Source organism: Lissotriton vulgaris, chromosome 12 (genome assembly GCF_964263255.1).
Source record: "Lissotriton vulgaris chromosome 12, aLisVul1.2, whole genome shotgun sequence".
In the NCBI taxonomy this organism is placed as follows: domain Eukaryota; kingdom Metazoa; phylum Chordata; class Amphibia; order Caudata; family Salamandridae; genus Lissotriton; species Lissotriton vulgaris.
In genome coordinates this window covers 296,804,620-296,820,006 of record NC_141700.1, presented here as the reverse complement: position 1 = coordinate 296,820,006, position 15,387 = coordinate 296,804,620, and the positions used below count along the sequence as shown (strand labels likewise).

General features: G+C 48.6%; 1 protein-coding gene across 1 annotated transcript in view; it reads left to right on the top strand.

Annotated features, from left to right (window-relative positions):
- Positions 1-9,388, top strand: part of ATMIN (ATM interactor) — a 45,465-nt gene extending 36,077 nt beyond the window's left edge. The window contains exon 4 of the mRNA XM_086945090.1: positions 6,779-9,388. Within this exon, the coding sequence (XP_086801216.1) occupies positions 6,779-8,624 (1,846 nt within the window). The 3' untranslated portion in view covers positions 8,625-9,388. The remainder of the gene's footprint in view (positions 1-6,778) is intronic.
- The last annotated feature ends 5,999 nt before the right edge of the window (positions 9,389-15,387 follow it).

Here is a 15,387-nt window from a genome sequence, read left to right as displayed (position 1 = left end):
GGTGTGTGCACGATGTGGACACGGGGGACAGCCCCCCTATCCGCCACCGGGCCTACCGCGTGCCAGATCGGGTACGGGCCTGCGTCCAGGAAGAGGTAGCAAAAATGCTCACGCTCGGGGTCATCGAGCCCTCAGACAGCCCCTGGGCCAGCCCTGTAGTACTGGTCCCCAAAGCGGCCGCCCCAGGCACCACACCGGAACTCCGGTTCTGCGTTGACTACCGGGGCTTGAATGCGGTCACCCGAACAGACGCACATCCCATCCCCCGGGCAGATGAACTAATTGACCGCATGGGAGCTGCCCGCTACCTCAGTATTTTCGACCTGACGGCGGGCTACTGGCAAATCGGCCTCACACCCCGGGCCCAAGAACGTTCTGCCTTTTCCACCCCCGATGGCCATTACCATTTCAAGGTCATGCCCTTCGGCATGAAGAATGCTCCCGCAACATTTCAGCGGCTCGTCAATCAAGTCCTGGCGGGGCTCGAAGGGTTCAGCGCCGCCTACCTAGACGACATCGCTGTATACAGCCACCATTGGCCCGAGCACCTCCACCACCTCCAAGCAGTGCTACAAGCCCTTCAGCGAGCTGGCCTCACGATCAAGGCCAGCAAATGTCAAATTGGTCAAGGGTCTGTAACCTACCTCGGACACCAGGTGGGAAGCGGCCTGGTGGCCCCTCTGCAGCTCAAAATTGCCGCCATCCAGTCCTGGCAGCCCCCCATCACCCAGACCGAGGTACGAGCCTTCCTGGGCCTCACGGGCTATTACCGAAGGTTTGTGAAAGACTATGGTACTATAGTGGGGCCCCTCACAGAACTCACGTCCAAAAATCAACCCAAGAAAGTCAACTGGACCGCAGATTGTCAAACAGCATTCGAACAATTGAAAGCCGCCATGTGTTCCGCCCCTGTGCTCCAGGCCCCCGACTACAGCAGGGAGTTCGTCGTCCAGACGGATGCCTCCGACCATGGCATTGGGGCAGTCCTGTCTCAAGTGAACACCGAAGGCCTGGATCAGCCAGTGGCCTTCATCAGCAGACGACTCCTACCACGAGAACAACGATGGAGCACCATAGAGAGGGAGGCCTTCGCTGTGGTATGGGCCCTCAAGAAGCTCCGGCCCTACCTCTTTGGCACACACTTTCGGGTGCAGACCGACCACCGACCCCTGCAGTGGCTGATGCAGATGCGGGAGGAAAACCCGAAGTTACTACGTTGGTCCATCTCCCTACAAGGGATGGACTTCACTGTTGAACACCGGCCTGGGCCAGATCACACCAACGCGGATGGCCTGTCCCGGTTTTTCCGCCTCGACGAGGAGAGTCCCCAAGAGGATGGGTAACTCTCCCCGCCTTCAGCTGGGGGGGACGCATGTTGGACAGGCCACATGAAGGGCCGCTCTCCCCCGGCCCGACCAGGCCCGAGCCCGGTCACGCAAGTACCACACACCACCATTGCACGTCCTCCGTCCCCTCAGGGACCCCTGCCTTCGAACATATCGACCTCGTGGGCCCGATCCACTGCTGGCCCGCGCGCCCATCCAGGACGCCATCTTGGACACTCCACCACGAGGCCGCCTGGCCCCCGATCGACCTCAACCCTGGGCCTAGCCAGGCCTCAGACATCCCGGCACCACCATCCACCCAGGAGGTGAGCGGGCTACTTGGCAAGTCAATGGGAGAAAGAGGTGTCGATGGCTCTCCCCCGCCAAGTGCCGCCCGGCCATCGCCTCCCCGGGCGCTGGCTCCACCCCCCTGCTGGGTGTCGGGACACCCTCATCCCGGACCTCCCGACCTCCAGGTGCGAGGGTCCGGACATCAAAGAACATCAGCCCTATAACTGGGGCAGTTCCAGAGCAGGAGGGCAGTTGTATCTTGGAGTCGAGAGACGCAAAGAAGAACTCATCCTTGACGGACTACCGGCGCTGCCGTAGCTCTGCCTTGTGCACCTTTGTCTTGCCTGCTGGCGCTGCCACAACCTTCGTAACCTTCCGATCCTTCATCGTCGTCGGGACCTGCTGGCGTGGCCGCGGAACGTTTGCAACCATCATCTCATCGGGACCTGCTGGCTCCGCCGCGGACCGTCGTTTCCTTCGTCCATCTCGGGACCTGCTGGCTCCGCCGCGGCCCGATCATCTAGAACGCCGAGCTCGAGGATTGAGAGCTATTTCCACCTTTTTGGTAACAAGACTGTCCCGCTACCCTTTTTCCCAAACCAGAGACCAGAATCGAGGGGACCCCTGAGTCCAGACCTCCTTGTACCATTCCATCGTACTTAGAGAATTGCCTATAAAGTCTCGTTGAACTTTACCCTTGTGTGGTGCCCGTCTGTGGGGGGGAAGTTACTTGTCTGTACGATCGCTGGAGACGGCTCTCCCCGGAGACCTCTCCCCTTACCCTCGGCCGACCCTCCCGGTCCGTCTAACATTAGGGATCATGCCTTTTCGGGGATGGGATCCAATAGAAGCCGATCCTCCAAGGGGCTGTACTCCGGGATACTTCCCCCTCACGGATATGTGTATGAAGTGCGTGCCTAGTTGCATGTATTTATATCGCTCTGTTTCCACAAGTTGGAACTTAGACTGTAGGTTTTCGAACTAGATGATCGCTGGGCCCTGCCATACATCCCCATGTAATTAAAAAAATAAACCCTGGAAGTAAATTTCAGTCCTAAATGAAATACTTTGTACTGATAGAACACGTTTCTTTTTTTAGCAAATTTTAAACTGAGTTTAACCAGACTACAAACCCAGGCTCCTTGCTGCAAATGAAGAACAGTTTGATGAAGTTCTCTTTTCACCCACTTGTTTACTGCTTATAGATGTGAAAATAGGTGACCTGTGACCTTGGTTGTGGATGAGGAAATAACAGGAAAAGACTCATGTTTCATAAATGTCTTGCCGTTGGCCTTATCCGGCCTTTCTTTAGAAGTGTAAAATGTCTAGATCCAGCTGGTCCAACACTGTAGGATTTTAACCGTTCTACATAATCTGAATGAAAGAGCTAGAATTTGTTGCTAGGGATAGAAATTGTTGGAAATTTTCACTCCTGCTGTAGTGCTTGTTGTTGTAGGCTGGATTAATTGTTTTGCAAGTGCCTTCACTGTAGCTTAAAACTATTGCCATTTGCCTCTTCCTATGGAAAGCTTTTGCCTTAAAGGTGCTGCTTCTGTTCCTGAATTTGACTTTTCCAAAATGGTATGTGCAGCTGTGTTTTTTTTTTTTTTGAGGGGCGGGGGTTCCATTCCTATGCCTGGGGATGGAAAAGAGATGTCCCATTGAAGGGTTATTTCAGATTCTTTTGTTGCACATCAGGGGTGAACACACGTCTGAGCCAGGAAAAGTGTCTCGCTAGAAATCTATAATGTTTGCAGTGGCCAGATCAGCAGAATCCATCTTAACACTAATCGGGATTTCATTCTTTCCTTCAGTGTCTCAAATTCTCCCTTTAGTCATTAAAAAGGAACTCCAGGAACTGTTATTGAGTCCCAAAGAAATGGAATGCACCCAGGGAGCCACGCACCCAGGGAGCCACGCACCCAGGGAGCCACGCACACACTGCTCTGGCGTCTATGCCCTGGGCACCCACTGCCCCCCACCACACGCCCACCTCTGCCCAGTAACGCGCCAGGGAACAGAGGCAATAAAAACAATCATAAGCAGGGAACAGAGGCAAGAAAAGCGAGCACAACAAGGGAACAGAGGCAAGAAAAGCAGCACAACCAGGGAACAGAGGCAAGAAAATCGAGCACAACCAGGGAACAGAGGCCCTAAAAACTATCACAAGCAGGGAACAGAGGCACGGAAACAGAGGCACTAAAAAAGATCACAAGCAGGGACAGAGGCACTAAAAATGATCACAAGCAGGGAACGGAGGCACTAAAAACGATCACAAGCAGGGAACAGAGACACTAAAAATGATCACAAGCAGGGAACAGAGGCACTAAAAACTATCACAAGCAGGGAACAGACACTAAAAACGATCACAAGCAGGGAACAGAGGCACGGGTACAGAGGTACTAAAAATGATCACAAGCAGGGAACAGAGGCAAGAAAACGATCAGAACCAGAGCACAACAATGGGACTCACCTTGGCGATGGTCTTCCTGTAGTGGGTCACCGCCTGCTCGATGAGGCTTTAGACCTGTAGGACCCCACCACCCGGGTCCTCCCGCCCGCAGGAGAGTAGAGGCCGCAAGACCGGGGCGGCCCTAGTTGGGGGACTGCCGAGGCTGACATCCATCCTACCAGCATCCCCTCAGCAAAAGGACGGCGACGTGGGGCCCCATCCGCCGCACAGAGCGCCAGCACCTATGGCCCCAGTTTCACTCTGGGCCGTTTCCTCACAGGTGGTGATCGAGGTGAGGCCTCCCCCTCTCCTGTCTCGTCCGCAGCTCCTGTAGCTCCTGCAAAACTGCTGCCACCACAGCGGGCATTGGCGCTGCCCGCCTGCCCCATCGGCCCTGCCTCTGCCGACGGCCACTGGGAGTCTGCCCGGCCAGGGCTACCAGTGGTCGGGCCAGCGCTCTGGCACGGACGCCAGCCAGCCTGACATCAAGAGACCTCCCGGGCTCTGCATTGGTCTGCTGCGTTGCGGGTCTGTCTCCCCCCCCCCCCCCCCAACCCCCCCCACCCCTGGTGGTTTGGTGCCCGCGGGCCTCATTATACCGGAGCTAGGCCCTGCGCCCTGGAGGTGAGTGGCGCGGGCCGCGATCAACAGAGGAACGCTGCAACACCGTGGATTGTGGCCCTCCATTGAGCCATCATTGCAGTGCTGTGATTGGGGAACCCGGAGTTGTTGCACACGTGAAGAACCAGTGAATTCAGTGATCTGAGGCCCAGTGGAGGAGGTAGGCCCCTGTTGTGTGATGGGGCCGCGCGGGACACAGTGCAACTGACTCAGATCCTGGTGATCAAACAAAGAAATTCCTTTCTGTGTGTTCCAACTCATATACTCACATTAATTTACAAAAACCATTTGTTTAGACCAATTTCACACTATACAAAGCCCTATGCAGATATTATAATCACAACATAATCTTGTATGTATCTTTATACTTTATATTAAAAGAAATTCAGAAATTGATTTTAATGGATTGTTAACAAATATGCATCTATTACACATTTTATTCACAATAACAGCATTATGTTCAATTTTGGTAAATTTCATATACCTCACAATACATCATTTCAATAAAAAAAAATTTTATACACATAAAAAAGATCCGTATGTCGACGCGTTTCGGTGCTTTGTTTTTATAGAACACCTTCCTCAGGACGATATGGTTTAAAAACATCAAATCTTTTTTCTAAAATTAAATACATACCATAAATGTCACTATATTAAATTTTTTTTTTTCATCTAACGGGCTACTAGAGTGAATGGTCATAAACAGATCTTACTTCTTATTAATTACAATCTTTCGGGTACCAGATGAGTATCCCTGGGGTCACAGTAAATGATGAACCTCCACTTCAACTCTCTATTTCATCAGAGAATCTGTATAGAAAATAATATACACTTTTAGTTATCGATTTTGTTTTAATATCTAAGGTGTAAAGACATTTACCCCATTCTGCACTTACTTAATGCATGGTGTGCCGTGCTTAGTTTTGAACTATATTTGTCTTTCAGTCCTCAGGTTTTGTTAATGCTCGGCTTGGCTTGCTGGGGGGGTATTTTTCCTCCTCTGTCGTTTTCCAAGGTTAATCCCTCTTTATGCTTTGAGGGGAAACTGAGCGCCTAAGATACATAATACACAGTGTAAGAAACACTCTATCCTCTACTATTTTGTCAAAGGATTCATCTTTCCTTATTACTTTCTATTTTTATAAACCAAATAATTTCTTCTACTCGGGGCATACTACTATATCCTCCTCTTCCCAATGATTAACAGGGATCCCCCTACAATTTTAGTTAAAATGACAAGACACCTGCTGATATTCATTAATAGGTAACTTTTCCACATTCTAGCTATCTCGGCCCTTTGTGTTATGGTAGGCAACTTGGCCCGAAATAGAACTACTGCTGGCAGGTTGGGGTGTATTAGAGGCACAATAACATGTTTACCCCTTGGACAACGCCATGAACAGCACCATGTTTCTCCGAGGTCAAGCAGAAATGCCTTGGAGAAACGCCCCGTCATTTTTGGACTGTTTTCTTTCTCTCCTCTTCCCATTGGCTGGAATGTAAAATTCCAGCCAATGGGAAGAGGAGAGAAAGAAACTAAAAACACACCCCTCAATCCGAATAAGCCATGGCTTAAATGGAAAGACGCCAGTCTTCTCCAATGGCTGGCCTCTGTTTAGGAAGCCAGCCTATGGAGAAGAGGGGCGGGTTAATGCCCCACACTAAAACATAAAATCTCGCCAGCGAGACTGCACAAGCGCAGCCTATGCAGGCCGAGACCTAAAAAAATGTAGCGAAGAATAATTCCAAGAGAAGTACAGCTCCTAGAAAGGACTATAAATGCAAACCACTGCATCTTCATTTTAAAGTCCTATAATGTATTGCTTGGTCAGATGGAGTGTAAAAATAGTTTCTTAATTGAATTATGGCGGTCAGCCAGCTCTATGCATGATAGTGAACATGTTAGATGAGACACTTTTGGAACTTGGTGTGGGGAGGTCACAGTTTTGAGAGCAGCACAGATTGATAATGGTAACTACTGATGTGAAACATTTAAATGCGAAACAATGTCTCACCAGATTGACTTTTTCATTGTAAGTCATTGCTTTACAACATTAATGTACTAAAGGTGTCTCTTTAATTCATACAGGGATCCACCAGTTAAGAAGAGGAAGATGGAAGAACTGGTGCAAAGTTATAAAACCTCAGACAAACAATCTGAATTCTTCAACCAAAAAGTGTTGCACGGTGATGTTGCTCAGAAATTTGATTCTTCTTCGTTCAAGCCCCTGGTAGCCTTTTCAGACTTGCATAACCCTTGTATCATTGAGCAAGCCCTCGGACAGTCAAAACGTACCCCGAAATTTCTTCTTCCAAAGCCAAATATTGGGCTGGTTCAGCTTCCAGTCATGCAGTTTGCTCTCTTCCCTACTGTACCATCAGCAGATTGCTCTCTTGCAAGTCCAGTTCATTTGGTATCTCGCTCAGTAAATTCTTCTCCAAATGCAAAAATATTTGTGTTAAAGGGAGCAATGCCTTTCTCAAAAATAGCCCCTTCTAGTTCAGAAACAGTCATCGAACCTGTACAAACGGATATTGGAAGCACTCTGTCTAGAAGTGTGGTTCAGGGGTTAGGACATAACCGATCGAAAGTTAGGTTTGCATCATCAAATGCACAAACCGATTTATCTTGCATCTCACAGGTGCTTGTGCCAACTGGATCTTGGAATGTTAGTGAATCCTCATGTTCACAGACTGACTTATCATTCGGTGCTCCAGTGTTTTTACCAGTTAGTGTTGAGATTCAGACTTTGGGGTCCGATTCCAAAGGGAGTTCTTCAATGGCCACTCAGACTGGTCCCTTTGGTTGTGATTCCTTTTCACCCAGTAGCATTACAAGGGAGACTCAGACCAGTGAACCTGTAACTTCAGCTGAGAACAGAGAGCAAATGGACCAAGCTGTGATGTGTAATGATCTTTTCAATATTGTCAGTTCATCATATACTGTGTCAACTCAAACAAGCCTTTCAGAAGAGACCTTAAGTGCTGAAACTGTGGACCAACGCTTTCTACAGTCCAATATGTTCAGGGACGTGAGTTCTGGCACAGTCAAATCTGAAACCAACCTCTCAGAAAACCGTTTAATTGGTATAAATATGGACCAAACGTTCCTAGAAACAAGCGAAATTAGGGAATTGGGTTCACATAATGTAAAATCTGAACCGTTTATCAACTTCACTGAACAGAGAGATGTCCTGCCACAGCAAAACATGACAGACAGTCAAACACAGACTATGGACCTGTTAAGTGATCTGGAAAATATTTTATCTGGTAACTTGTCTAATCAAACGTTAGATAACCGTAGTCTTCTATCTGACGCAAATTCTGGGGGTGAAATGCATCTGTCTTCTGCCTCCGCACCTCATGCAGGAATTGACTTTGACATTGAAGAGTTTTTTTCAGCTTCCAACATACAGACTCAAACTGATGAAAGTGATCTTGGAAATATCAATGCAGAATCTCTGGACATCGAAACTCAGACCGATTTCTTTTCCTCTGGCTCTACACTAAGAGGAAATGCCAACTTCTTGGCAATGTTTGATACGCAGACCCAGACTGATTTAAATTTCTTTTTGGATCATAGTACTCCTCTCCCAATCGGAAATATCCTGAAAGAAGCCAGCTTTTCTGTGAGCACAGACTCGTCTGACAATGAAACACAGACTGATATGACCTCCTCTGGAAAACTTGCTCCCACTCTGAGCTTAGAAAATCAAGTGCAGCTTAATAGTGCGGAGACACAGACGATTGACAGCTGCTTAGATACTCTTGGTAGCCTTTTCCTGACCAGCAATGAGACTCAGACTGCAATGGATGACTTTCTTCTTGCTGATTTGGCTTGGAACACCATGGAATCTCAGTTTAGTTCTGTAGAAACACAGACCTGTAAGGAGCTGTTGTCATTGTTTCAAACTTCAGATAATTTGGGAGACTGATGTAATCTGAGGGACTATTGCAGTTGTTGACCATATCTTGTGCATGACACCATCCTGCTCTGGCAAAGTGACTTCTCCCCGTAGCAAAGTGAACCAATAAGTGATGAGTGTCTGATTTATTTATACTTTCCACTGTTAAACACCAAAAATTGTTTGCCTTTTTACTGTGAAGCTTCAATTTCAAATGTATGTTGCAAGTGTCCATAATCTTCTTACGGTTTTAAAATAGTCGATCATTTGAACCGCAATACTATGCCAAACTGTGAGTTAAGTATTTTCTCAACCCATTCAATGCATGAAATTCATTGTTTGGACACAGCTAAAAGTGTCTTCTGTATTGGCAAAACTGCTCAGATCTTTAAATTGAATGTGGCATATGATGGTTTGTAGAACAAACCATCATATGCTCCGTGATCTGGTGGATTAATCTAGTTTTTATGTGTGACGGTTTATTTTGGTTTTGCAGTTGTTCTAGATCGACACTAATACCAGTAGAGATGTATGCACAAGTTTACAAATGGGTGACCCATATTTATTCTGCCTTACAGTTCATTATTGACATGCCTATTGCACTTTGGTTGTACTACATAAATATTGTTGCAAAGTATTTTGTTTTTTGTTGAATAACCTATTTTGAACATGAAGTGTTTTGACTATACTGCTCATTTGCAGACATGTGAAAAAAGGGATGAATTTACTGGTCATTTATCTGTTTCTTCAATGTATGTTAAATTCCAGTATGTTCAATAAAACTGCAAACATTTCTTCTGTTTCTCGGTATAATGAAGTGCACAGAAAGCTCTTTTGCCTTTGTTTAGATTTTTCAATGCAGAATAATTAAGCTGGTGTCGTTTTGGTAGAGTGCAGTTATTGCCAGTCATTGCTTTTCAAGCAGTTCTAGGGAAAAAATATTGAATTTATAAATGATGGTTTCTGACTCAAATCTGTTACCTTAACATCTTTCATTTAGAATAAATTGGTATACTTCCACATGACATGTTTAACTAGCGAAGGAAAACATGCTGGTAGAAATGAGTTTGTGACTATCTGTTTTTTTATGAAAGAACTCTTGGTATGTTGTGATAAGATAGAGGTAGCTGTATTGCACAACTGTAGCAGTTATTGAAAAGTAAAAACTGGTACCAACCAGATCCTTAGTCTTGGTCACCCTGGTTGTTTTGCCTTTTGCTGTACCCTACATTTCTCCTTTATTTAGAACTCTGCACCTTACCCCTGCTAACCAGTAGTATAGTGCCTGTGCTCCCCCATTAAGCATGGTTGAATTGGCATATCTGATAGAGACTACTAGCTGCAGATTCCTTAACGTAGAATTATCCCCAGGCATGAGACTGGTCCTGGAAAAAAAATTCCACAGCATTCTGACCAGGGCCAGTTATGTAGCTAAGACTATTACAGAAGCATCCAACAAATCTAAAATACTCTTTGGTCTTGTTAAAGATCTTGCGGGCTCTCATACTACAGCCAAACTTCCACCCCTTAATAATAACCAATGTGAAGAACTAGCGCAGTTCTTCACCACGAAAATAGATATCTATCAAGATATTTTGGACCAGAGCTGCAGCAGTTCTCCACCACAGATGGCTACTGGCCTGAGAGACACAAGCCACCTCCCTACCACTACCCATGCTCCCTTACTTTCATGGCCTGACCTTAATCCGCAAACACTCCTCGAGATTCTGAGCAAAGTTAAATCCGGCTCACCGCAGACCCTCTTCCCGTCCCCATACTCAGATTACTGGACTCCCCACAGCTCTCCACGTTTCGCGATACTCTTAATCTTTCATTAAAAAAAGCCATAGTCCCGTCTTGCTGGAAACATGCCATGGTGATGCCCCTGCTAAAAAAGCCCACTGCTGACCCAAAAGTTCACTCAAATTTTCGCCTCATCTCCTTGCTGCCATCCTTCTCCAAAGTCTTGGAGAGACATATCCATTTCCATCTAGCCCAGTTCATTGCGTTCAATGATATACTTCATTTCTCCCAATCTGGCTTTCGCCCCGGGTTCTCCACTGAAACAACTCTTCTAGACGTCACTGAAAATCTTCAGCATCTTTTAGATAGAGGAGATACCGCTGTACTGATCCTACTTGACCTCAGTGCAGCGTTTGACACCATCTCCCACAACATACTCCTCAGAGCGCTTGCCTCTATGGGCATCGGTGGCCAGGCCCTTGACTGGCTAACATCCTTTCTGACTGACCGGACTTTTCAGATTTTTTCCAACACGGCCACCTCCAAAATCCACGCGTCCCCTTATGGAGTTCCCAGGGCTCGATCCTCAGCCCTCTTCTTTTTATTCTATATGTACACCTCTGGCCCGCATCACGCAAGATGTTGGGCTTACTCTGTTTACCTACGCCGATGACTCTCAGATCGTTTTTTCCCTATCTCAATTCAACCAGGCCTCCTCCCTCCTTCAGTCGGGTCTTAAGGAAATATCCAACTGGATGAACCTCAATTTACTCTAACTGAATGGAGAGAAGACCGAAGTCTTGGTTTTTGGTCATAAACAAGACCTCTGGAGTTCAAAGCACCGTCCATCGGAGATGGGTACCCTTCCATCACCATCTGAACACGTGCGCAATCTGGGAGTGATCGTGGATAATGGCATAACAATGCAATGCCAGGTAAACAAAGTGGCAGCCATCTGCTTCACCATTCTGCGTTGGCGGAAGAACATTTTCTGGATGCTGCCACTTGACACCCAGAAGTCGGTAATAAATGCCTTGATAACCTCTCGGTTGGATTACGGAAACGTACTTTACTTAGGGGCAAACAAGGCAGTCCCGAGACGCCTCCAACTAGTTCAAAATGCTGCTGCACGTTTGCTCTGCGGCAGTCATAAAACTGATCATATTACGGGACGCCTGCGCGACCTTCACTGGCTCAAAGTAGAGAGCCGAGTCAAATTTAAAACCTTGAGCTACATGCATAAAAAAAAGCAGGTAACGCACCCAGTTATTTACAATCTCTTGTCAAAACCTACACACCTGCACGCTGTCTCCGTTCCTCATCACAAGGCTTTTTCTGCGTGCCCAAATACAGACTTGCAAGAGTGGGCGGCAGAACTTTTTTCCTTTTTAGGTCCCAGACTTTGGAGCTCTCTCTCTTTCACCATTCGTTCAGAGACCAGCTATGTTCGCTTCCGTAGAGCGATAAAGACCTGTCTGTTCAACCAGTAATCTCCCAGCTTGTTAGTTTTTCTCCTGGCCTTCCGGCTCACTGCCTCTTTTAGCACCGGGAAACCCTTCTGGGTAGCGGTCGTTCTCTATAAGCTCAATAAATAAATAATAAATAAATAAATTCCTGGGGGCGGGGGGGGGGGGGGGGGGGGATGGCACCACGCGACTCCGCCCTGACGCTGTCCGCGGACGTGACCTCTGCGAGGTCACATAAGTCCCATCCTGGCGTGCTGACGTCCGTTTCCTTCTTTTCCCCGTGCAACGCGGATCCGGAGTGAGTTCCCTTGTCCTGTTTTCAGGCCTCTTTTAACATCTTTGTGTTGGGAAAAGTGTGCAATGCCTTCGGGTTTCAAGATGTGTGCTTTTTGTATGTATCAGATGCCGGCGACGGATCCTCACCCTATTTGTATGTGGTGTTTAGGTGAGCACCATGATTCTACGGACAGCGCCGCTTGTCAGAATCTCAAGCCGAAGTCCCGGCAGGGGCGCCGGATGAAATTGCTTCTGGCCCGCAGATCGGACTAGTCACCGTGTCCATCCCCTACCTCGGAAGGGTCCAGAAACCGCCAATTCCGGTTGGTGCATAGTCCTTCACCGAGGCCCCACGGGTGTCGCTCGCCTGCCGGTAAGTTTTGCAGCTTGTCACCGGGGCCTTGCCCTCGTTCTGCAGGGGGCACAGGTTCCTCTCGGGACGTGCGTCCTCGCCCGTCGCCACCCTATTCGCCGTTTTCTGGCATTGGGGCGACAAGGACCCAAATGAAGGCCTATGCTACGGCTCTGCAGGCTTTTTTAGGCCCCCTCCTCTTCCTGAGATGTCTGCGGATCCCTTGCCATGCGCGGGGCCTTCCGCGCACTCGCCGGCGGCTTCGCAGCTGACACATTTGGCTTTAGGTTTTGGAGGTGTGGTGTCGTTGAGGTGCGGCACTACGGCATTCCCCTCTTCGACCCACGGCGTCCCTGCCTCGCCACAAAACCCCGCGGGTTCCCTGTGGTGTTGCAGGACGTCGCCGGGACTCATGGCTCGCCTGTCTCCCTCTGTCCTCTGGGCAGGCGGCTGTCTACCGGAGGCCGAGCCGACGCCTTTCCAGCACGGACGCCTTTCCACCTGGCCCTGCCGGCGCCGCAGATAGAGGCCGGGACCCAGGGCGCCTCCCTGAGTCCCTCTCGGTGCTCTTAGCAGGTGGCTGCCTCGTCTGAGGTAGAGCCGGTGCCTTTGTGGTGCCGTTAATTGGCCGCTTCGGCTCCAACCCCACCCCCTTCTCCTATGAGGCACGTGGTGGTGGAGGTCGACTCGGCACCCCTGGTGGACACTTCGGCGCCGATCGAGGACACACCGGTGCCCAGGGCGGACTCCCCGGCGCCGGATCATCGACTTTTCTCTAGATGTCCCTTCCTCTCCGGAGGATTGTCAGCTTCTTGTCTCCTCTTCACCGGAGACTGGACGCTGCGTTGTTGCCTTTTCCCCAGCGGCTTCCGGGGCAGGTTCGATGCCGTCTCCGGGTCCACAGGCCCAAGTACTGCTCTTCCGCACCTTGCAGTTGATTGCCCCTCAGGCTTCTCCTCAGGCCCCTCACTTGTCTATGGGTCCTCCATCCTACAGGGGCTGGCCTTTTCTTCCTCCAGCCTTGCACCGGGATGGGTGGCTTAGTTTGCAGCTTTCGCCCATGGAAGAGTTGCTCTCTCCCCCACGTCGTTAAACATAAATGGGGTAACCCTGTGTCCCTCAGAACCTGGGTGAGAGTGGTTAAGAACAAAGTGGTTCTGTTGGGTAACAAACAATTGCTTTAAAATTGGCTGTGTTAGCTCAGTACACACTGAAATTAATTAACCTCTCTGAAAACAACTGAAATTCAAGTTTTTTTATCTCAGTAAAATGTAAAAACAATCACGATACACAGGAATGACTTCATTCCATGGTGACACAAGTTTCAATACGTGAGGAACCGTTACGAAAACATGTGATAAACATGACTGTTGGTGAACAAAGTCATCAGTGCATTGAATTCAGTGACACATATATACAATTTATACAAGGGGATTGTTAAAAAAGGCCAGAGTGTTGAGTTAATACTCAAAGGAGACCAGAGGTAGCTTTGCAGGTGCCTGAAGTTATCTTGGCCAATATTGAGCGTCGACGTTTCGAGCCTAAGACGCCCCAGTTGGTGGTCGCGGCGGGTCTTTATCAAGACAGGGGAGTGCTGAAAATGAAAGGAGAGGGTTTTCAGAGAGGTAAGGGATGGAACGTCAAAAACGACGAATGTGAGCGGAGACTACTCACATTGGGAATAGATCAAGCAGGTGGGATTTATCGCAGCCTGGAGGGCAGCCAAATGGTCAACCTGGAATAAATAAGATGAACTATTTTAGGGCGGCTTGGTGGCCAGGGTATTACGAGTCACTAGTGAAACTATAACCCTTTACATTGGGTGAAGAAAGTGAATTACCTCCCAGCTAATAGACCAACCGCTTAGCGTACTACAAGGGGTGTGGGGCATGGTGATTGAGCCCAGCTCCAGCGAATCGAGCAAGGTGAATGGAGGTGCTCTTACTGCGGAATCATATCACGAGCGTGTGGTGTTGGTGCTCGCACATGTGGATGCCACCGTGGGAATTACCCGCTCTACGACAAATATGCTTGGCTCAAACACAGTTAAATAATTAAAGAAAGGTGGCGTGCGCGGGTGTTTGGACGTGATTTAAAAAGGATTATTTAAGCATCGCCGTAAGGTAATTATTTATCGCCGTAAGGTAATTATTTATAGGAAGCGCCAAGTGAGACTAGCTCGTTGTGCCGCTGCTAAGTGACCGGTGTGTGCTCGTAATGAACAGGCGTTGGGGGGGGAGACGGGTGTTTGGTGTTAGGTAGCCGGGTGCCGAGTGCTCATTAATCGTATCCCGAAATGTGCGGGATTGGTGCGAGCAGAGCTGTGGGCAGGCGGCGGCTTCCAAATCAATTAAAACGAAACCTTACTTACCCCTGCGAAAATAATGTGGCGGATCACTAGACCAGCAGTTCGTCCGGTCACGATCACTGCTAAGTCAGACTAACGCGGTGAACCGAAGGGTTTTGGTTAGACCTCTAGGGCGTACGGGTCGCCCGTTGCTAGGCAACCATTGCGCTTTCGGCTATGTCACGCCTGAAGCGCCGTGATGGGGCTGGGAGCCACGTTGCTAGGAAACGTGGAGAAACGTGCCTTATGTCACGCAAGAAGATGAGATTCGTCTGAACACGCCGGGTGGACTGTTCACGCGGAGGGCAAGGGGGACGAGGGGAGGGGGTGAAAGGGGGAAAGAAATTAGCTGGGGCACGTGTGGATGCCCCTATACATTTGCTTCTACAGTTGTACTTTTACAGAAGAGCAGGAGTCTAACAATTTACATGTTACTTAACCAAACAAAATGTTGCAAATTGGTGACTAAAAAGGGTTGTAACATTTGCAATTGTGGAAATATATGTGGAAATATACCAGTCAGACAGTAACCATGTTACTTAACCCAGAGTTCGGTACATAGATTGGTGACTGAGGGAGGCATAACATAACGCGATTGAGCGGTAGCGC